Below are 21,598 nucleotides of genomic sequence, written 5' to 3' on the forward strand. Positions count from 1 at the left end.
TCCCTAGCAATCAAGTGAAGTCGTCGGCAGCGGCGCAGCAGGCGTCGGCCGCGGCGCAGCGCAGAAGTGTCGATGTCGCGCTTAACCGTTCGTTGGCGTTGATGGCAGCGGAGACTATGTGGAACCACAAGATGTTAGAGAATCAATTGCAGGGCAATAACTTATATTATCAAGATTGTAAATTCCACACTTTAAATATTTGAATTTCGGTTTGGCGCCAAGCCATGGACAAAAAGCATTCACCTGAAACAAGAAACCGTTATTCGATGCGCTGCGAATGGCACTTCAGCTGGAGCAGAAGAAGAAGATGCATAAATAACACTAAATTGGAGAAAACATAAATAAAGCGCTGAACAAATTTAATTAAGCTACGAAATGCCCACCTTAATAGCGCTGGATGCATCGCTATCGATGCTGCGCCCGGTGCCGGGAAGAAATGAGCACACCTACCAGTCGCTGGCCAGCAAGGGCATCCAGCATCTGCTGGACAATCTCACGGCGGCCGGCAAAATGGAGCACGTTGCTCTGCTCTCCTACTCCACGACGGCGGAACTGAAGGTGGACTTCACGCGGGACTACGACCAGGTGCGGCAGGCGGTCAAGAAGGTGGAGCCCGTGGACAAGGCCTGCCTGATGAGCATGCTCAAGGCGGTGGTGTCCATCATGTCCCCGTGGGGCAACCAGAACATCCTGCAGGTGGTGGTCTTTACGGACTGCGGCCTCGGCTTTGGCAACACCTCGATCACGGGCTTCCTGGAGGCCTACGCCGAAAAGGAGTCGGAGCCAGAATTCGGCTTCCTGAAGACTCTGGCCAACTACAACCTGAACTTCATCTGTCTGGGCCTTCACAGCGATTACTACTTTACCAGGGGATTGGCGGTGTACCAGCAGCTGCTGGACAAGGTCTCACTGAAGGGTGAGCTGCACTCTATTCAAAGATATTCATGTATCTAATGGTGTCCCTACGTTTCCAGGCCAGCTCTTCATGACAAAGCCCGCCAAGAGCAGCGATGCAGCCGAGGGAAATCCCAATCCCAACCCGAACCCCAGCCACAAAAGCGAACTGGGCCGCACTACGGTCTTCGAACTAATTGAACGTCTCTGCGAGGCCAGCTACAAGAGTTCGGAGGTAACCCTTAAGTGCGGCAGCTACTTCCGCATGGAGGCACCTGTTCTGCTCTGGCCACCGACGGCTCCGTATGAGCAAAAGTCCCACATCTTCGGCCGAGAACCCACCATTCGCCACACAGACCAGAAGATTGAGGTGTGTGGCTTCCTGGCCCTTTCAGACATTGGATCACCGGCCACCCTGAGTCGACACTGGGTGCTGCCCAAAGTGGAGCGGGAGAAGAGCGGTGGCAGTCGGAGGTCCGGAAACCTGAGCGCAGCGGCCAAGCCACCGAAACTCAATCTGGATACCAGCAATCCCAACTACGAGCTGGAGAAGCTGGAAGCCGATATCAAGGAGTTTTACGCCAAGGATTCAAAAGACACGGAGGAAAGTGGCGACGATGATGTGACCATTGTCTTGAAACCAGGTCCCCAGACAGAGCATCAAAAAGAAAACTTGTGCGTCCTCCTTCACGGAGCCCTCAAAATGGAGAACATGGCCGCTCTGGTTCGAGTGGGGGACAAGTGGTACGGATTCATATATGCATTCACCGACAGCAAGAAGAAGTCGAACTTGATGCTGAACATACTTCCACCCGGCGCGAACGTGATTCCCTGGCTGGGAGATCTGGAGTCGCTGGGCTTCCCCGAGGACTTGGCGCCCGGAGAGACAGCCAGTTTTCCGGTGCGTGCCGACCGCAGATCCTATTCGCAGAGCAGTGTGGTGTGGATACGACAGGCCAGCCTGCAGTCCGACGTCCAGAAGGTACTGCGACACGCTAAGAAGATGCCCGACAAGACGCAGCACTTCTACAAGGAGCTCAATCGGATCCGCCGCGCTGCCCTGGCGCTGGGATTCGTCGAGTTGCTCGAGGCTCTGGCCATGCTGCTGGAGAAGGAGTGCGCCCATCTCAGCCTGAATGGAGCCAGCAACGACTGCACCCTGCAGCTGCAGCACGCGGCCACGGAGCTGCGGAAGACCTCGAACAGAGACATCAAGTCCACGATTGTTCCGCTCCAGAAAGTGGGTGCATCGGATGCGGGCAGCACGGCTGCCACGGCTCCTGCTCCTTCATACATGTATTGAACATTTATTATGACCTTACTCTAAGACTGTGTTTATTTTGTAATACAAATATTCGTAAAAATTTAGATCGTTTAAAAGTTCGGGTTTTAATGAAAGCGTAACGGTACTTTTCGTCTCTTTCCGTTTGCACTTCACAGCACTGGCAGCTGTGCGTTATCGTTATCGATGACCAAATAATATAGTAACAATATAACTCGTAAAAATAATAACAATGGGAAGTCCAGAATTGCCTTCAGATCCCGGTCAAGAGGGACTTCCCACCCCACCGGTTGAGCATCCAAGGGGAGGAGTGGAGAGCGAGGATGACGATGATTCGGATGCCTACGACGGCTACCAACCACTCGCCTTGGATGAGGAGAACGATGCAGCGGATCCCGAGATTTCCAGGGAGCACGAGACCCCGTCCAAAGATAATGACGAGGATGTTGACCTGATGACTGCCCCAGTCACCCACGGAGACCCCAACATGCCTGACATTGAGCCCGCTGACGTTGAAATCGAGAGACAAGTCTGGAGTGAGCCGAGACCCAGGGAACTCCAAATGGATCTGGATAAAACACGAACGGAACAGGTAAGATATTCCAATTTACAATTGCGAGACATACCAGCAATTTTCATCCCAACACTCCAGATACTCAAAGCCATGTCCACGATAACGTTACCCAACATCACAGTGCCGGAATGGGCCAAGGGAGTGCCCGAGGAGCATTGGAAGCATGAGCTGCTGGACCGGATTAACAACCGACACCATCCACCCGAACCCTCAACGTCGTCGTCGCGCGAGAGTAATCAGCATTCCAAGAAAGAATAGCGTTTGTTTTGTATATTTAGAAAAAAGTTCTCCAATATATGTATAATTTAGAATGATCATAAGAAGTTGGTTGGCGGAGATCCTAGAACACAGCCAGCAGGGCCTGGCCCACGGAATTCACCTTGCTGAAGTTCTTGTCCTGCGGAGTAGAGGTGAGTTTCCTCAGCTTGTCCATCACATAGTCCACGGACACCACCTGCGCAATGGTCTCCTGACCGCACGAAGTGGTGGTCAGGTTGCCGATGGCCTGCATGGATCGGTAGCACGCCTCCAAGTCCATGGTCCACTTGAGCAGCTCCACAACACCGGAGGTGACCATATGACACACCTCCGACTTCGCCGCGTTCAGAGTCTGGGAGATTGTGAGGTTCAAATAGAAGGTGGCCACGGCAATTTGCAGATTGGCACTGCCCGTCTTGATGGCTCCCACGAGTTCGATGATCTCCGCTAGACGGGACATCACATGTTGCCGGCCGGTGGCGTGGCTCATGCTGTTGGCCAGGCAGCGCACCGCCATGAGCTGGTTGGCTCCCGAGCCGCTCAATTGAGGGATGACGGTCGCCAGGAAGTTGTGACTGTTGTTCAGGACACTGAAGATGGCTTCATTCCGCACGGCCAGGCGAAGGATGTCCAGCACGGGGAACTGCATGGACGCTGGCCACTTCAGCAGGAAGGCCAGAGCTTCCAGGGAAGTCAGATCGAGCTCAGGCGATTGATCGGTTAGTTTGATTACGGCCAACAAGACTTCCTCTCCCACTTTTCCATCAGGTATGCTTAGCTTGCCATTGAACTCCCTGCCAAAGAGATGTAGGGATTAGTTGGGGAATAGCTGACTAAATAACTAAACCCACATCATTTTCTCTAGCACCTTCTTGGCATCACAGGTGTCGAAGGTGCGGTAGTTGCTGACGGGAAAGTGTTTCTCTCCAGACCGCACAAAGTTCACATCCACCTGCGACTGAGCGTTGCTACTCGCTGTGGAGTAACTCGAAGCTCCAGTGAAGGGATCCAAATTGCCGCCGCTCACCATATTGGTGTGGCTCGATCCAGGAACATAGCGGGAGCCACCAGTAAATGGATCCTGATAGCCGGTTGGCGCCTGCTCCATCAGCTCGGGCCCACCATTCGCGTTCTTTATAATAAAGTTGGCCACCTGGTCGAGGTAGGCCTGTGGGAGGTTATGGCGATGGATGAAGGTCTGGGCCGCCTGCCACGGATCTTCGCTGCGGTTGTAGGGCAACTTGATAGGTGGCTCCGTGTCCGAGATGTCCACGCTGAACACAAAGTCGTACTCCTTGCCCTCGTGCAGTTTCTTGCCGGAGTTCGACTGCGTTCCTCCAGATGCGCCGCTTACATCGCCAACCAGGTTCCAGTTACCCAGTGTCCAGCTGTAGCACTTCACGGAACCATCGGCATGGCGCACCATCTTCGTTTGACCCTCGCGCGTTCCATTCGACAGAAGAGCCTCCGGACCTGGAAGGCTGGAGAAGGATAACCATATGTTTAGTCCTATAACAGAGATTAACTTGTAGCTTACTCAGTTTTCTTGATGCCACCAATCTCCTCGTTAATCTGAGACTTTCTGGTTGCCACTTCCAAGTCGAAGGCTTTAAGGACTGCTTCGCTTGCTTGGCGAGCAGGAACGTGGCTGAATACCCTCACCACACCATCGCTACATCCGGTGACAATGTCACCGTTATTTAGGCACGTTACGGACCACACTGAAATGCCGGGATGGATGATGGGTGCTCCCAGCTCTTCGCCGGTGATCACATTCCACATGCGCAACGTGCTGTCCTCGCCGGAGGAGACCACCACTTGGTCGCCCAGAGCCTTATTGCGAGCCATGGAGTAGATGTAGTTGGTGTGTCCGTTCATCTCGCGCACACACTCGCCATCCTCGTTCCAGAAGCGGAGAACAGCGTCATTTCCGCACGAGAGGAGAGTGTTCGCATCCAGTCCCATGACACCCCTCACGCAATCCGTGTGCCCCTTGAGCAGACGCAGCTTCTCGCCCTTCGCGTTCCAATAGTAGATGTTCTTATCCGCACCACCGGTCACATACTTTCGCTGCTCCTTCAAGGTGGCCACCGCCCAAACCGCCGCCTCGTGTCCCTCTAAAGCAACAAAGGACACATCCCCCGCCTCGCTGATGGTCCAGACCCGAGCGGTCTTGTCCCAGCTGCCGCTGATGAGGCTCCGTGGCTCCAATCCTGCCGAGAGAGCACACACTGTGGACCCGTGACCCTTGAGGGTCAACAGGGGCACAAAGCCGTCATGCTTGTAGATGCAGATGGTGGCGTCGTTGCTGGACGTGCAGATCCACTGCTCCGACTCCAGGAAGCAGATGTACGAGATGAAGTTCTTGTGGTCCTGCAGAGTAAGGCTCTCCACGTACTCGTTCCTTTGGGGATCGAATGCAGTTTAGTATGTTTATAATTAATAGCGACCAGACAAAGCCAAAACTCACCCATGGGGCTTCCAGACTTTGGTGCTCTTGTCCCGAGAACCGGACAGAATGGTCTGTCCACCTTCCGGAGTTGGAGGTCCCACCGCCACCGCCCGCACATCCATGCTGTGGCCCAGGAGCTCGCAGCTCAGCTTGTAGTTGTCCAACGATGGCTCCATGCTTGTTGTCCTGCTCTTCCTGTTATCCTGTTTTAGCAGCTCCGGTCAAGAAATGTTACTTTGTTTGCCGGCTGTCAGCGATTTTGCCATTCGGTGCGAAAAAATCGCACACTCAGATAGGGGTGGACCGATCCGATGGGTTTGAGGTCAATAGACGATAGTTTCTGAATATTTTAATATCTAATCTATTAAATAAGAAGTAAAAAAAAAATGTTGGGTATTCGAAATATGTAATGTCCTTTAAAATTGAATATTTAATTATTAATTAGGTCAAATACAGACAGTTATTGTACGATTATAATTTGTTCTCAAAATTTACGATTTCAAAGAAATTCATGAAGGTGGCAGTGTTGGTAAGGTTATCTATGCTCCCGAAAACTATCGAGCACATTTGCCATCTCTACGCTTGAAAGTATTGTATTTATTGTTTAGATTTAAATGGGTGGCAAAAGTTATTATTGCGACTACTGCTGTTGCTTTATGAAAAACGATCTGAATGTGAGGAAATTGCACAATGGTGGCATTGCACACGCAATTGCAAAGAGCAACTATTTGAAGCGTTACGAGGGTAAGGCTTTTGGTGCACGAAATCCCCGAAAAGCTCAATTTTCAAAATTTGTAGATCCGAAAAAGATTTTGACTGAAGAACGGCAGAAAACTCCCTGCAAGCGATACTTCGGCAGTTACTGCAAGTTTGAAACGTATTGCAAGTTTACCCACTATAGTGGCGAGAATCTGCAGGAACTGGAGAAGTTGGGTGCGTGATAAAATGCAGACTTAAAACGAAAAATACTTCAGCTTGGAAACTTTCAGTTCTCGCCAGGAAGAAGAGAAAATCGCGAAAGGAAATCAAATGCAAGAGATGGCCCTGGAAAACTCATCTGCAAAAGGGTTTACCCCCTTCCTTGCAACACATTGACCCAACAAAACTCAAGCAAACCAACTTTGAACTCAGTTGGGGCTAAATATATTTACAGAATGTACACTTAATGTCAAGTATTTAGTATGCCAATTACTTTCTCCATGACGCGCGCCACTTTCAGGTTGATGCGCAACGTGCGAGCGTATTCGTAGTGATACGATTTCGGGGAATGCCCGCTTAAGTTCTCCTCGTCGGGATCGGCCAAGTGCGCCAGCAGGAAGTAGCACAAGTGTTCTGTACAAATAGGAAACATTTGAGTTTAATCGGACTTCTTCAATGGTTTGATTGTAATCCATTTAGAACGCACTGCGACTAATAGACAGCAACCTACCCTGCTCCCCTTCCACGGCGTAGAAAAGCGGCGGGTTTCCGCCCCTCGCCTCGGATGCATTAATGACATTCCGCTTATGTGTACGGTTCTTCAGGAACGACTTGCTCATCTCCAGCCGTTCGCAGGCACGATCGTAGTACTTGGCGAAGCCCTTCTCGTCCCATTCATTCGGATTCGCTACCTCCTGGGTTCTCCTGTACACCGTTTCCCCCAGCTCGCACTCGTCTATACTATCTAGGATTGCCTCGGCAACAAGGAACTGATTATTGCGCACTGCCAGGTGCAAAACTGTATAGCCATCATCGTTGGTTAGCAGAAGACTGTTCAAATCGATTCTACGCAACAGCAGCCTAATGGACTCGATATTTATGTTGTTAATCACCGCCAGATGAAGAGCTGTGTTTGAGTTCTCGTAGAGGTGGTCGGTCATCATGCGAGCGTCCAGGATGAGAGATATAATCTCGGTGTCCGTGTCGTTCGTCAGTGCAAGTTCCAGGCAGTCCTCGCCGTCCCTGGTCAGAAGTTCGTTGATGTTCACGTTCGTGTGGCAGCACACAAATATCTGACGCTTTACGCCGTAAACATCGCTGTGCAGTATTTCCTCGTGAATGGGTCTGATGTGCCATAGGAAAAGATGATATCATTACGATGATGATGATCTCATTCGACTAATTGGATACTTACAGCAATCCTTCGTCGGACATTATGTGCCACTTCCTGAATTCGTTGGCCATGATGCGTATAATGCGGTCCTCGTTGTTTCCGCTTATAAAGTTTTCCACCCGGTTCAACTCCTCTGAATTGATCGATATATCCGACATGATAGAGTCGCTGCGCACAAGGGTTTTATTCTGTATCCGATTTTCTCCGAATTTTTGAGCTTGCTGAAAGAAAGATATTTATAATTAAATCGTATATATATTTCCATTCTTAGTTCTTTCCAGGAAGAACTACTACATCATAATAATACTTGTACTTACGGTGACCTCCCTTTTCTTTCTTTTAGTGATCACGGGCGTGAGCTGCTTCTCCTCGCGCTCCTTAAGCGCCATCTCAGCCGCTGATCGCTTGACCACCTGTGGCACGCAGCTGTTCCGCTTTCTACCGCGCTTTTTAGGAACTTTGGTCGGTTCTACTGGCGGTTTTATAGGTTCGGAACTTCGACCGGCCATGTGGCTATGGGTATTCCCATTGGCTTCGCATGAATTATTCGTAATGCCAGGCTTATGCGATTCCTCCGTGTCCCAATCCGTTTGTGTAGATGAATCGACTTTTTGGACTCCACAAGAACAGTGTTTACCTTGATTGGAGATAGCTATCTTATCGCTATTATTGCTCCCGTTCATCGCGTCGATCACCCTTTGGGTGAGGGCCTTGTCTGGGATTTTCATGAGTAATTTGAAGATGTCCTCATAGACGGGCTGGAAGGACTTGCGCTGGATGTAGGTCGCGGCGCTCTGTGGCGCTGAGATGGATATCACTCGCAGGGAACCGACTGGCTTGATCACCAAGACATCCGAACTACTAGCGACGACTGGTTGGATGTGCTGGGCTTTGGTCAATAGAACCTTCTTCATAGTGGCTGGTTTACAGTACACTGCTCGATCTCGCAATATCTACCAGCGATAAGGCGGTCAGCTCGTGATTGAATTCGTGGGACTTACAAGTTCCTAAACTTGTCCAAAAAAAATAAATTGGTTTTTCCCCACGACACGCTGCACGGAATGGCAAGTGGCGGCACTCGGACGCTGCTCAACACTGCTGCTAGGGATGGGCGATGGACAAGACAAGAACACTGTTGTTGCTGATAACTAATGTCATGATTGTACTTTAAGAAGATTGATTCGTTTTTGTTAAAGAACTTTAGACTTATTTTATGGTCTAGCACCTAGAGTTCTTCATGCTTAAAAATATATTCCCATATTTCCTTGCACAATACATAAATATAAAAGGGCCATCTCTAGCTTCAGAGAACTTATCGACGTTTCGCTGCGAATGGTAAATCGAGTATTGAGAAAAAAGATACGGTGGTCCTCCATAAGGAACCGGGATAAAAATATTAAAGCTAGGTAGCCAAACAGATCTTGAGGGATTCCGCATCGGGGCTCTATTGCCACTGGTGCCTGTGCAGCGTCTAAGCCAAAGCAAGTCGGCAATGGACTCCAGTAGTCGGCGCAGTTTCTCTGGAGGAAGTGGAAACGAGGGGGGACGGGGCAGCGACTACTATAGATCCAGGCCGGGGTCTCGATACAGTCGATCCAGGTCGCGTTCCCGGTAAGGCTTACCTACCAGCTGCGATCGTTTTCATAGAACTGTGTACCCTTTTCAGTGAGCGCAACCGCGGCCATGGAGGATTCAGGCACCGGAACTCTCGCTCTCGAAGTCGGGATCGGGATCGGTCGCCCGGTTTCAGGAACGACCAGCATCGCGGTGGTCGAGGAGGAGCTGGTAACGGGGACTCCGACCTGTACCACAGCCTGATCAACGACGACTACAGGGATCAGGATGAGCGCAACTACAACTCCAGGAGTAACTTTGACAATCGTCAGTTGCGGAGACATGATAGCTTCGACCGCCGGCATCGGGACAGAGATGGCGAAAGCGATCGGGAGCAAAACGACTACGAGTACGAACAGCGCTCCCGCGACTTGGACTCACGCGATCGTAGCTCCACGGACAGGGACTGGTATCACAACAGAAGCCGCAGCAGGGAACGAAGCAGACCCTGGAACAGAAACAACAATAACGACGACAGAAGCAGAAGCAACGAGCGGAACACGTAAGTATAAAGTATTCATACATTTCAGGCTTAATAATAAATCGGACTATGCAGGCGCCACCGAGATCATCGCATGTACAACGGAGGTGGCAGCAACCACAATCGCGATCGAGATCGAGATCGGGATAGGGAGCAAGACCGGGAACGGGATCGAGATCGCGATCGGGATCGGGATCGGGATCGTGAGAGGAGGGGCTCCTCAGATTACGACAGCGATGAAGGCCACATGCGCAGGAACAAATACCGATCCACCACTGAAGCACTCAATATTATTATAATCTTCGGGCTAACCAAGGAAATGACCAGAGCAGATGTAAGCTACGCAGAAGAATGGCAAATGCAACTCCTTCAATTACACATGAACTAATTTCTCTAGATTATGAGCGAGCTGATAAAGGTGAACATGGAGCCAGCGTGCATTCGCATTATCCGGAAGCAGGGAACAGGTGGGTTACGAAATCACTGACTTTGTTCTTACAGCGCCAGACGTAAGTAGGTCCAAAAAGTAGGAGCGGCTTCGCGCTAATGGAGGCGAAGTGTACAAGTACCAATCGAATTTAACCGGCCACATGAATCGAAAAGAATACAATAGTCCACAAAAATGTTACAAACCTATCGAAACATTCAACATTTTTTGACGAAAACATTTTGTATCTGCTTCTATCCGAAAATTTAGATTCATCACGCGGTATAGCGTTTGTCGAGTTTAACACCGTTGAGGAGGCAAAGCAATGGATGGATATTACACAGGTATCAGCGCAATCGACCAGATCCCCTTGAAACATTGATCATCAGCAGCCAAGGTTCTTCGCAGGCAATGATAATAAGCAGTTCCTCACTGTTTAGTTCCTTTGTTCAACCGAAAGTACTTCTAGTTGCAAGGAAACTTAGCACTTCAGTATTGCTTCATTAAAATTGCCCAAGAAAGCCACTCGATGAGATTGCCAGCGGCTAAAACTTCGCGTTACGAAACACAGAAGCAATCCGGTGACTGTGTAGAGTGTGAATGAAGTCATCCTAGCGATGGGTTACTAATCCGCAACCTTTCCTTCTCCTATTTCCATGTCTGGCGCTCCAGGGCGTGCTGAAGTTAAATGACGAGCGGGTGAGCATGCGGTACAGCCACAAGCGAATTCAGGACTGGAACTGCAACAAGGTACGTGCATTGAGAGGATCATATTCCCTATGGCTAGTAATGTGTTTCGCTTGTTCCAGTGCGGCGTCTGTAACTTCAAGTTTAGATTCTATTGCTTTGTGTGCAAAACATCCCGGGAAGACAGCGAAACCACCTTCTCCTCCGGCAGCGAGGGCGTGGACGAAGTCAGCAGCATCCTCACCAAAAGTATACAAACCACATACACTCTCTTGCCATCTCGTTTAGTAGCTTCGATCGCAATGAAGTCCAACAGACCACTGACCGCCACGATTTCTCTACCACTTCCTCAATCCACGCAGAGATCATGCTACGCAACCTGGACGCCTTGACCAACGAAGAGGCTGTGCTGACTGCCCTCCAGCTTCACCTAAAAGATCTGAGCAAGACCGTGAGCAAGGTGCTAATCAGTCGGGATTCCTTGACGCAGGCATCGCGCGGAATTTGCTACCTTCACTTCGACACTCTAGTCGACTCGATGAATGTGCACAATGCATTGACGGCGCTGGATCCTCCACTTACCCTGGACGACAGAGTTGGTAAGTGGCCTTATGTGCTTTTTATAACTTAAATAATAACCTATACTTCATTCAGTGGCCATAACCTATTGCAACGACCTGGAGGAGCGTCAAGCATTGCCCAAGAACCCTAAAGAATTGGCAGTTAAAGATCCAACTGCCAAGAGCGAGAACATTTCAGCAGTTTCTCCCTCAGGAGTGGGTGGAAACTATACTCTGGCCGATGTGCCACGACTCGCTGAATATAGTGCCTCCCTGTACGCTTCGAATCCCGCAGAGCACGCTTATTATGTCCAGTACTATACGGAATATTACACGACAGACATAAACAAAAAGAACAGGGATTCCCATTTGACGGAAGCCAATTCCGGAGCAGCGGTTGCCCTCTCGGCCATCCAGCGCAAGCAGAAGAAGATGAACAGTATCGAGACCACGATCACAGCGGCGGCCACAGCTGCCGCACAGGCAGCGGCGCAAGTGAAGGCCACATTGGCTGCTCAGGTGGCCAGTGCGCCCAAGGGCAATGATGGAAAGATCTACCGTATGTCGCCACGCACTTGTGTTCTCTAGCACTTCATTATATTTAATTATGTTGCAGCCACTCCCGATGTCACTCATTACCAGTATGATGAGACATCCGGCTACTATTACGACAGTACCACGGGCCTCTACTACGATGCGCACACGCAGTACTACTACAACAACGAGACGGGCGCGTATCTATACTGGGATCAGCGCAGGAGCACCTACGTGCTGGCCACGCCCGCCTCCACTCAGGCAGCTCTGCAGGAAGTCCTGGCCGACGCCGAGCAGAAGGGAGAGGAGGAGGCCAAAAAGACGAAGGAGAAGGAGGGCGGAAACAAGCACGACAAGGTCAAGGTGGCCAAGAAGATCGTCAAGGACATGGAGAAGTGGGCCAAACAGCTAAACCAGAAAAAGGACTACACAGCAGTGGCCACACCACAACCAATATTGGCGAACGAGGTACCCACCACTTCGCGTGGCAATCAAGGGGGATATGCTGATGTGGGATTCTCCATCCTCGAGAAGAAGGAGCGGGGCAAGTTGAACGACTATGCGACAAACCCGACTGTGGGTCCAATGAACAAGCTTGTCAATGCCTATGGCGGCACCTCGGACTCTGAAGAGGACAGTGCTCCGAGTTCGCAAAACACACAGAGTTCAGCGGTTGTAAGCGGCGGCGGAGGCGCTGAAGAGTCCGATTACGTGGACTTCCAGAAGCTGACGTGCCTGCTCTGCAAACGTGCTTTCCAATCGTTGGAAATCCTCCAGAAGCACTTGAAGATGTCCACTCTGCACAAGGAGAACCTGGCCAAGCTCAATCAAAACACTAGCAGTAGCATCGAAGAGGCACTAGCGTAAGTGAAATCGCGATGTGTGCTGGAGTATATTACTATTGAATTCATTTTCTTTCCCAGCTATCGTGATCGTGCCAAGGAGCGCAGGCTGAAGTACGGCGAGAGCGATCCTCCTCCACCAAATAGGAGCAGGGAGCGGTTCGAGCAGGAGATCAAGACACTGCAGTCGCGGCAAAAGCAGTCTACTAGCGCTACTCCAGCCATGCCCATCAGTTCGAGCAACGTGGGCAGTCGACTGCTGCAGAAGATGGGTTGGTCGGAGGGCCAGGGACTGGGCAGGAAGAATCAGGGACGCACACAAATCATAGAGGTAACTGAGCTGACGCCAAGCTATAAAATGGATTAAAAAATTAAGCATTTTGTGTTCCCTCAGGCGGACGGACGCTCCAACCACGTGGGCTTGGGCAACAAATCGGGACAGATGATACCGGGAAACGACTACAAATCCTACATAAAGAAGATGATGAAGCAGCGCTACGAGAATGCTTGAGAAATTGGTTTTTAGCCGTTTCACATGTTTTCTTTCAACTAAAATAGCCGTTTTATTCAGCTTTTCAACCGAAGTAGAAATTATTTCCATATTATTATGAAGCTTCTTGAGCATTGTTTTCCTAAGTGATTGGCGTTCTTTTTAACGAGGAAGTGTGAAAGCGGCCCTCTAGGTTATAATTTGTGAATAAGAAAATTCAAATCCTTTTTCGAATGTACAAAATAAAATGTATCGTTGAAAAGTTCAAATTGTTCGGTGTTGGGAAACAGCTGTTAGCTGGCACTTGGCAGCCCTGGAGCTATCGGTCAGTTATCGATAGCTGGCAGTCAGATACTTCGGGTGAACGGCAAAAGAAGACCGAGAATTTTTCTATTCGGGTTTTTTTTTGGCCGGATAACTATTTGTTTCTGTCTGAATGCACAGAGACTTCCAGTTCGGGAACAAGTTTAACCAGCTTCCAATCCTGTTAGAGTCGTGGTAACCAAGTAAGATGTGCGCACATAGACGGTTCATCTAATGGCAAAAGGCCAAACCACAAACACTGCATTTAATTACAATCGATTCGCATTAGATATGGATTCTCGATATAGTCGCAGCTTCTCGGGCGGCAACGGAAACGGCAGCGAATCGGGCTACAGGCGCTACACTCGCTCCCGATCCCGATCCCGATCCAGGTAGGTCGTCCTCTGTCCACCCGGAGCCTCTTAGTGGATTACTCCCAATTGCCATCATTTCAGGGAACGAAGTCGGGACCGCAATGATTACAGACGTCGCAACTCCCGTTCGCGCAGTCGGGAGCGGTCCTCACACTATAGAAACGACCGCAGTCCGGATCGCGATCTGTACCGCGACCTGATCGACGAGGATTACGAGGATCAGGGAAACTACAACTCGAGACAGAGCCTTGACCATCGCCAGCGCCACGGCGAAGACAAGTACGATCGTTGGGATGCTGATAGCCAGGGTCGCAGGGATCACGATAGCTACAGCAACCAAGACCGTCATGATCAGAGCAACTACGACAAGCGTGGCCAGGACAGAGATAAGGACCGCGATCACCGCTGGAAAAACTACGATCGCCTTTCGAGAGAGCGCAACCATGATGACTTCGATCGGGGATCGGAGCGCAGCAGGTAAGAAACACAGATTGCATATTACCCATATCGTGCTCAGTTTTATCAGTGCTCCAGTCTCCATTCACAAGGCTTCCATAAGAAGGCCCCCTCTTTCAACAGGTTAAAAGACCTATCTTCTTTCACTTGCTAATCACTTGTAATAGATTTCAAACTAATTAGAAATCAACCCTTTCAATAATGTACCCTTTGTTCGCATTAATGCATACAAATCATCTTATGAATTATTCATGCTTGTTGCCTTTAATTACAGTGGATGGTAGGCAAACGATGGTTTCAAACGAACCGAACGGAAATATATGCAACAAAGTGCTAATTGTATCGCTTTCCTTTCAGCCGCAGCAATGACCAGCGGCAGTTCAATAACAATGGAAATAGCAACTCCAGCTGCAGTAACAGAGATCGCGAGAAGGAGGGCGATCGCGATAGACGGTATTCCTCGGACGAGGACAGCGACATGGCCAGCGAATTCAGGCAGAGAGGTGCCCCCAACAGTGGCAGCAGCGTTGAGCCCTTGAACAACATAATCCTCTTCGGTCTGAAGAAGCACGTCACGGAAGCAGACGTAATGTTGAAGCGATAAGCAAAACGAATGCAGAATTAACCAAGTAATCCTCCACAGATCATGGGCGAGCTGATCAAGGTCGACATGGAGCCCACATCCATTCGCGTGATGAGGAAGCAGCAAACAGGTGGGTTACATTTCCGTGTGTTACATTCGATTTAAAGTGAAATTGTAGAGAAAGCGTGAGTATTGCGTGCCCAGCAACATGTTCGATGTAGGACTTATAGCAATTTCCATTATACTTGGCTTACGACATCAGCAGCAAAATTCCCCAAAAACATATAGACATATCGAAAAGTACAAACCGAAACAAAAACACAATCCCCAAAAATGATACAATGCTAATGAAACAACCAACAACATTTTTTGACAAAACATTTTCGTATCTGCTTCTATCTAAAATTTAGGTGCCTCACGCTGTTTTGCATTTGTCGAGTTTAAAACCGTTGAGGAGGCGACTCGTTGGATGGAGTTAACCCAGGTATCCCTACAAACCACAAGAATCTAGAATCTTCTCAAATCCGCCAAAATAGAAATGACGGCAAGATCCGATAGCTTGGCATCAACTGTTGACAAATGTGTGCCTCGAGTTCAATTCTGCTGGTGGGCTGCTTCCCTTCCATTTTCTGCCTTAGATCAGGGAACTGAACTCGAAGGCGGAATCGAATCTTACGTAAAGGAAGCAACCAGCATCTGCGTGATGCCGAAAAACACAGAAGCAATCTTGGTGACTGTGTAGTCTGTGAACGATTAGCTTCTCGGCAGTTTCCGATACTGATTCCACTTTCACCTCTTCTATTTCTCCGTGCAGGGAGTCCTCCAGCTGGGCGATCATCGTGTCACCATGCAGTATAGTCACACTCGCATCTCCGACTGGACTTGCATTAAGGTATGTTCCGCAACGGGCGATACAGATTGGCAACAACAACTAGCTTTTTCGCTATCCTTCAGTGTGGTGCCAGCAACTTTAAGCGCCGCTTCCAATGCTACATGTGCAATGCGTCGCGGGCGGAGAGCGAAAATGCTCTTCACGGAGACGGCGAGGGCATCGACGAGATCAGCCGCATCCTCACAAAAAGTATATCCACCATGAGCAATATCTTTCAATGACGTTTCCTAGCTAATCAGCTAAATACCCCACTAACCTGCCACGCTTTCCCCATGCAGAGATCATGCTCCGCGGCTTGGACGCGCTGACAAACGAGGAGGGCGTGCTAACTGCCCTTCAGCAGCGCCTGCCCGAACTGGCCAAAACAGTCAGCAAGGTGCTGGTCAGTCGCGACGTCCTAACCAATGCATCTCGGGGCATTTGTTACCTCAATTTTGACACACTCATTGATTCTATGAACGTGTTCAACGGGCTGACGGCGTTGGATCCGCCACTCACTCTGGACGACAAAACTGGTAAATTATCACCTATAACTAATTTCATCTTTAAAAAGCTAAAGTTTACACCATGCCCTTCAGTTATCGTCACCTATTGCATTGACTCCGAAGACCGTCAAATGATGCCAGCCGAAGGCAACTTTTTTACAGCTGGTGAAACAGCGATGTCTCCGTCGGCCATTACGGCCTACACTTTGGCGGATGTGCCTCGTCTCGCGGAGTACAGTGCATCCGTGTATGCTTCCAATCCGTTGGAGCATGCACAATACGTCCAGTACTATACGGATTATTACACGACTGAAATAAGCAAGAACTGCAGAGATCGTCACGTGACGGAGGCCAACTCTGGCGCTGCCGTGGCTCTCTCGGCCATCCAGCGCAAGCAAAGGAAGGTAAGCCAGGTGGAGACCATGAGTTCGGTGACAGAGGCAAAGGTCGCCTTCCTTGCCAGGGGCGAAAGTGCTCCCAAGGGGAATGATGGCAAAAAATACGGTAAGTGGGCACACACTATTCTATCTATCTATGCGCTCCAGTAATGTCGAACCTTTGATGCTCAATGGTCAGATACTCCCGATGTGTCCAAGTACCAGTACGACGAGACCTCCGGCTACTACTACGACCACGTTACAGGTCTCTACTATGATGCCCACTCGCAGTACTACTACAATAACGAGACGGGCGCGTATCTGTACTGGGATCAGAAGCGGAGCACCTATGTGCTGGCCACACCCGCTTCCACTCAGGCAGCCCTCAAGGAAGTATTAGCCGATGCCGAGAAAAAGGAGGAGGAGGCTAAAAAGGCAAAGGAGAAGGAAAGAGAAAAGGAGGAAACCGGCAAGCCCGACAAGGTGAAGGTGGCCAAGAAGATCGTCAAGGACATGGAGAAGTGGGCCAAGCACCTGAACCAGAAAAAAGACTACACAGCAGTGGCCACACCGCAGCCTATCCTTTCGGATACTGAGGCGGCCACCACCTCCCGTGCTTCCCAAGGGGCATATGCTGATGTGGGATTCTCAATCCTTGAGAAGAAGGATATTGGCAAGCTCAACGACTATGTACCGGAGGCAGGACCTCCAGCAATGAGCAAATTGGTCGGCGCTTATGGAGGGCCTTCTGACTCGGACGATGATAATAGTGGCAATCCGAAAGCTCTTGCCGATGAAGCTGACTACGTGGATTTCCAAAAACTTACTTGCCGGCTCTGCAAGCGTGCCTTCCAATCGCTGGACATCTTGCAGAAGCATTTGAAAATGTCGAATCTACACAAGGAGAACATGGCCAAGCTTAAGCAGAATTCCGCAGTTGAGGCTGGCACGGATGAGGGTCAATCGTAAGTGGAAATATGCTGCTATAATGTCGATAAAATCACTGATTTTACTCACCCGTATTTAGCTATCGTGATCGTGCCAAGGAACGCAGGCTGAAGTACGGTGAGAGCGATCCTCCTCCACCAAACAGGAGCCGGGAGCGTTTCGAGCAGGAGATAAAGACTTTGCAGTCGCGCCAGAAGGATTCTTTTGGCGCTACTCCAGCCACGCCCATCAGTTCGAGCAACGTGGGCAGCCGCCTGATGCAGAAGATGGGCTGGTCGCAGGGCCAGGGACTGGGCAAAAAAAACCAAGGACGCACTGAGATCATAGAGGTAGGAGTCGACGAGGACGACGAATGTCAGAATATGGATAATCTAATGTCAATGTGTATCCACAGGCTGATGGTCGTTCTAACAACGTGGGGCTGGGCAACAAGACTGGCCAATTGACGTCTGGAAACGACTACAAATCCTACATCAAAAAGATGATGAAGCAGCGTTATGAGAACGCCTGAGACTCTTCTTGATTTGTGTATGATTTTATTCCGCTTGAGTATAGGGTCATTTATGCATTGTTTACCTCGATTACACTTCCCCCACCTTGTCGCGCCCATTTAGCATTAGTTGCGAAGTTCAAATTGTAAATAGTTAGTAAATACAGTCTCAAATTAGGTTTGACTTAAATTTTGAATGCTTTAAGTATGGAATTCTGCAAGGGAATCTAAATCTCGTCCATGTAGCCATGCTCATAGGCGTGGCGCACGATCTTGAAGATCTCCTGGTTCGCCTCATCGCCTGCGATGTCCAAGGACAACTGGTGGAAAGCGGGGCCGTGCATATCCGTCTCGAAGAGGCGGGACAGCTCGGCGCAATCCTTCTCGGTGCCAAGCAGCCAGGGAAGGAAGTGCATGCATACCATTGGTCCGTAGAAGGCATATCGTTTGAAGTGGGCATTGAAGCGTTCGAAGCTGTATTCCTGCAGCAACTGGTCCACCCGATCGTCGGTCAACTCGTTCCGGTTTCGGCGCAGAACCAGTTCCAGCATTTCGATCATGCTTCGATGGTACCTGCGCAACAAGTCGTCGTAGATCTCCTTCCTTCCTTCGGATGGCGTGTTCATGTACATGAAGAAGCTCAGGTCAATGGCCGTGGTGCTGAAGCGCAGCTCCTGGAAATCGATGGCTTTGATAGCGTCCACCTTATCTTCGGCTCCGTAGTGGAACAGCACGTTGTTCCTGTTGTAGTCGCCATGCAGGAAGGTGGCAAAGTGACTGTCCGGTTGATCTTCGGCAAAGGAGCTGGTGCGGATTCTCTCCAGCAGGAGAGTTGGCTGCTTGAAGTACTTCTCCCGCAGTCGCTCGATGGCGGCCCCGAATCCGGGATCTGCCCCCTGGAGGAGCTGCTCCTTCTGCCGGTCGTAGAACTCGTAGAACCGGTCGAAAGCCACGCGATAGAGTACATCAAAGATGCCCTTTCCTGAGCTGGAAACGAAGGGCATGTCCACCACTCCGGCGCGCAAACGAGCGTGAACGTTCGGCTGGATGATTTTCGTGGCGTAGCCCAGTGCATGAAACGGACCCACTAGTCCCACCATGGCCTCCAGCTGATCACGACGGAGGGTGAGCCTTGGCCCCAACTGGTAGCCATCGCCCTTGAGATGCTTCAGGGCCAGCACTGATTCCCTACCATTCCCTAAACCTGCAGAAAAGTAAACAGTGGAGGTTGTCATGGATGAAGTCGTGGGAGAAGAAACGCACCTTCAACCTGGCCAAACCTGGCGAAGTAGCAACGGGGAACCCAGTTCTTCACCACTTCACTTTCCAGATGACTCGTCCGAAGGACACTCTCGTAGGCGGGCAGGATCTCGGCGTAGGCGAAGATCTCGTTTGAAAACTGGATGTACGAGTTGCTGCTCTCCCGGAACTCCTCCGTTCCCTTCATGAATTTGACCAGGACGACCTCCGTCCGCTTGCGCTCGGCGATGACTACGTCCAGCGTAACGGTGTACAAGGCGGACATGAAGCCATCCAGTCCATTGGAGCACTCAACGCTGTGCGATTCCAGCGAAGCACTCGGACCAAAGTCCTTGAAGATGTCGTACACCAGGTGGCGCTCTATATAGTCTAACTGCTGCTGTTGCGTCGACATCGTGACCTCCACGCAGGAATCAATTGCGATCTTAATGGGTAATCTTAACTGACAATAGACGCAAGTACGTGTATATTTGTCCGGGCAACCAATCAAAGTGGTATCGATAGCCACGCGCAGGAATTTGGTATATTCCCGGTTTCAGCGAAGTGGTCACACAGAACCGCGATTGAAACGTGCACCGGCGTATTGCGCGTAAACACAAGACATTTCGCGGGGAATTATCTGGATTTTGCTAACTCAATGGGTCCCAGCCAGATTCCTCCGCTGACCTACAAGGTCGTGGCCGAGTGCTCCGTCTCCAAAGCCCGGGCGGGACTCATGACCCTAAGGTGAGCGTCTGCAATAAGATAGACCGCTGAAAACTGTGACTAATCCGCACTACCAACTATCCTCAACAGGCACAGCGAGGTAAACACACCGGTCTTTATGCCCGTGGGCACTCAGGGAACCTTGAAGGGCATCGTGCCGGACCAGCTGATCGAGCTGAATTGCCAGATCCTTCTGGGGAACACCTATCACCTGGGCCTGAGGCCCGGAATCGAGACACTGAGGAAAGCCGGTGGTCTGCACAAGTTTATGGGCTGGCCCAGGGCCATTCTGACTGATTCCGGTGGCTTCCAGATGGTTTCCCTGCTGCAGCTGGCGGAGATCGATGAGCACGGTGTGAACTTCCGGTCGCCGTTCGACAACAGCCAGTGCATGCTGACGCCGGAGCACTCCATCCAAATCCAGAACGCCATTGGTGCGGATATTATGATGCAGCTGGATGATGTGGTCAAGACCACCACAACTGGCCCCCGTGTGGAGGAGGCCATGGAGCGGACTATCCGCTGGGTGGACCGCTGCATAGAGGCCCATGCCCGCGACGATGACCAGTCGCTGTTCCCCATCGTCCAGGGAGGATTGGATGTGCCGCTGCGTCAGCGATGCGTTTCCGCTCTCATGGAGCGCCAGGTTCGAGGCTTCGCCGTGGGCGGGCTAAGTGGTGGCGAGAGCAAGCACGACTTCTGGCGGATGGTGGACGTGTGCACTGGCTATCTGCCCAAGGACAAGCCGCGCTACCTGATGGGCGTGGGTTTTGCGGCGGATCTGGTGGTCTGCGTGGCCCTGGGCATCGACATGTTCGACTGTGTCTTTCCCACCCGGACAGCTCGATTTGGCTGCGCCCTGGTGGACAGTGGGCAGCTGAACCTCAAGCAGCCCAAGTACAAACTGGACATGGAGCCCATCGACAAGGACTGCGACTGCAGCACCTGTAAGCGCTACACCCGCTCGTACCTGCACCACATCGCCACCAACGAGAGTGTCTCCAGCTCCCTGTTGAGCATCCACAATGTGGCATACCAACTCCGCCTGATGAGGAGCATGCGGGAGGCCATCCAGCAAGATGAGTTTCCCAAGTTCGTCGCGGACTTCATGGCGAGACACTTCAAGGCGGAACCCGTTCCGGCTTGGATACGAGAAGCGCTGTCTGCCGTAAACATCCAGCTGCCTGCGGATCCGGAGAGGAGTGATGACCAGGACCAGAAGCCAGAGACCGAAAAGAGACGGGAAACAGAGGACGCGGCAGACGAGCAGGTGGCCTCCAGCTAGCATCACATAGCAACCCTTGTATTTTGACAACCCAAAGTTCCGACTAAAGAGGCATTTCTACTTAGGAACCTAATGTTACTAATTGACACATTTAAATACCGCGAGGACAGTTTATGTATTTTACATGTCAAATGTCATGTAAGTTATTTTCATAAGAATAAATACTTAATAGACATAGAAAAAAAAGGAAAAATAAATGACATCATGACATTCATTCATATTTTGTGGATACAATTTATTCTGCTTTTATTTT

The 21,598-nt window shown here is 50.5% G+C and overlaps 9 protein-coding genes across 17 annotated transcripts; 6 read left to right on the forward strand and 3 right to left on the reverse strand.

The window, feature by feature from the left end:
* The first annotated feature begins 269 nt into the window (after window positions 1-269).
* Window positions 270-2,262, forward strand: LOC6730542 (integrator complex subunit 14). The gene is made up of 2 exons (XM_039294784.2): window positions 270-916; window positions 975-2,262. Exons 1-2 carry the CDS (start codon window positions 376-378, stop codon window positions 2,195-2,197), a joined length of 1,764 nt encoding a protein of 587 aa, XP_039150718.1. The 5' UTR covers window positions 270-375; the 3' UTR covers window positions 2,198-2,262.
* A 43-nt stretch (window positions 2,263-2,305) lies between these two features.
* LOC6730543 lies at window positions 2,306-3,061 on the forward strand. The gene is made up of 2 exons (XM_002077686.4): window positions 2,306-2,768; window positions 2,829-3,061. Exons 1-2 carry the CDS (start codon window positions 2,409-2,411, stop codon window positions 3,006-3,008), a joined length of 540 nt encoding a protein of 179 aa, XP_002077722.1. The 5' UTR covers window positions 2,306-2,408; the 3' UTR covers window positions 3,009-3,061.
* On the reverse strand, window positions 3,006-6,218 carry LOC6730544 (phospholipase A-2-activating protein). Its single transcript, XM_016179216.3, has 5 exons — window positions 6,201-6,218; window positions 5,479-5,821; window positions 4,546-5,412; window positions 3,860-4,489; window positions 3,006-3,802 (listed from the first exon to the last, which is right to left on the reverse strand). Exons 2-5 carry the CDS (start codon window positions 5,634-5,636, stop codon window positions 3,091-3,093), a joined length of 2,367 nt encoding a protein of 788 aa, XP_016022996.1. The 5' UTR covers window positions 5,637-5,821; window positions 6,201-6,218; the 3' UTR covers window positions 3,006-3,090.
* On the forward strand, window positions 6,004-6,626 carry LOC6730545 (zinc finger matrin-type protein 5). The gene is made up of 3 exons (XM_002077688.4): window positions 6,004-6,204; window positions 6,259-6,393; window positions 6,450-6,626. Exons 1-3 carry the CDS (start codon window positions 6,075-6,077, stop codon window positions 6,599-6,601), a joined length of 417 nt encoding a protein of 138 aa, XP_002077724.1. The 5' UTR covers window positions 6,004-6,074; the 3' UTR covers window positions 6,602-6,626.
* Window positions 6,587-8,679, reverse strand: LOC6730546. Its single transcript, XM_002077689.4, has 4 exons — window positions 7,870-8,679; window positions 7,574-7,773; window positions 6,890-7,503; window positions 6,587-6,792 (listed from the first exon to the last, which is right to left on the reverse strand). The coding sequence occupies exons 1-4, from the start codon at window positions 8,464-8,466 to the stop codon at window positions 6,629-6,631; spliced, it is 1,575 nt and encodes a 524-aa protein (XP_002077725.2). The 5' UTR covers window positions 8,467-8,679; the 3' UTR covers window positions 6,587-6,628.
* A 160-nt stretch (window positions 8,680-8,839) lies between these two features.
* LOC6730547 (RNA-binding protein 5-A) lies at window positions 8,840-13,456 on the forward strand. Of its 2 annotated transcripts, XM_016179361.3 has the most exons (12): window positions 8,840-9,163; window positions 9,219-9,668; window positions 9,723-9,981; window positions 10,045-10,114; window positions 10,345-10,418; window positions 10,747-10,824; window positions 10,884-11,010; window positions 11,124-11,360; window positions 11,416-11,880; window positions 11,938-12,718; window positions 12,779-13,028; window positions 13,092-13,456. In XM_016179361.3, the coding sequence occupies exons 1-12, from the start codon at window positions 9,045-9,047 to the stop codon at window positions 13,206-13,208; spliced, it is 3,027 nt and encodes a 1,008-aa protein (XP_016022999.1). In that variant the 5' UTR covers window positions 8,840-9,044; the 3' UTR covers window positions 13,209-13,456. The 2 variants fall into 2 exon arrangements, with proteins under 2 accessions (XP_016022999.1, XP_016022998.1); XM_016179360.3 differs by lacking the exons at window positions 8,840-9,163; window positions 9,219-9,668; window positions 9,723-9,981; window positions 10,345-10,418 and having other exon boundaries at window positions 10,053-10,114.
* A 73-nt stretch (window positions 13,457-13,529) lies between these two features.
* LOC6730548 (RNA-binding protein 5-A) lies at window positions 13,530-18,285 on the forward strand. Of its 8 annotated transcripts, none has more exons than XM_016179364.3 (13): window positions 13,535-13,700; window positions 13,780-13,882; window positions 13,946-14,341; window positions 14,678-14,906; window positions 14,964-15,033; window positions 15,314-15,387; window positions 15,718-15,795; window positions 15,858-15,984; window positions 16,074-16,310; window positions 16,374-16,784; window positions 16,857-17,622; window positions 17,685-17,934; window positions 18,000-18,285. In XM_016179364.3, the coding sequence occupies exons 2-13, from the start codon at window positions 13,782-13,784 to the stop codon at window positions 18,114-18,116; spliced, it is 2,856 nt and encodes a 951-aa protein (XP_016023002.1). In that variant the 5' UTR covers window positions 13,535-13,700; window positions 13,780-13,781; the 3' UTR covers window positions 18,117-18,285. The 8 variants fall into 8 exon arrangements, with proteins under 8 accessions (XP_016023003.1, XP_039150678.1, XP_016023002.1 ...); XM_039294751.2 differs by having other exon boundaries at window positions 13,780-13,873; window positions 13,943-14,341; XM_016179362.3 differs by having other exon boundaries at window positions 13,535-13,693.
* Window positions 18,120-19,863, reverse strand: LOC6730550. Its single transcript, XM_002077693.4, has 2 exons — window positions 19,359-19,863; window positions 18,120-19,299 (listed from the first exon to the last, which is right to left on the reverse strand). The coding sequence occupies exons 1-2, from the start codon at window positions 19,747-19,749 to the stop codon at window positions 18,323-18,325; spliced, it is 1,368 nt and encodes a 455-aa protein (XP_002077729.1). The 5' UTR covers window positions 19,750-19,863; the 3' UTR covers window positions 18,120-18,322.
* Window positions 19,864-19,874: 11 nt separating this feature from the next.
* On the forward strand, window positions 19,875-21,559 carry LOC6730551 (queuine tRNA-ribosyltransferase catalytic subunit). Its single transcript, XM_016179366.3, has 2 exons — window positions 19,875-20,081; window positions 20,151-21,559. Exons 1-2 carry the CDS (start codon window positions 19,993-19,995, stop codon window positions 21,343-21,345), a joined length of 1,284 nt encoding a protein of 427 aa, XP_016023004.1. The 5' UTR covers window positions 19,875-19,992; the 3' UTR covers window positions 21,346-21,559.
* The last annotated feature ends 39 nt before the right edge of the window (window positions 21,560-21,598 follow it).

The sequence above is a fragment of the Drosophila simulans genome, chromosome 2L, assembly GCF_016746395.2.
Source record: "Drosophila simulans strain w501 chromosome 2L, Prin_Dsim_3.1, whole genome shotgun sequence".
NCBI lineage: Eukaryota > Metazoa > Arthropoda > Insecta > Diptera > Drosophilidae > Drosophila > Drosophila simulans.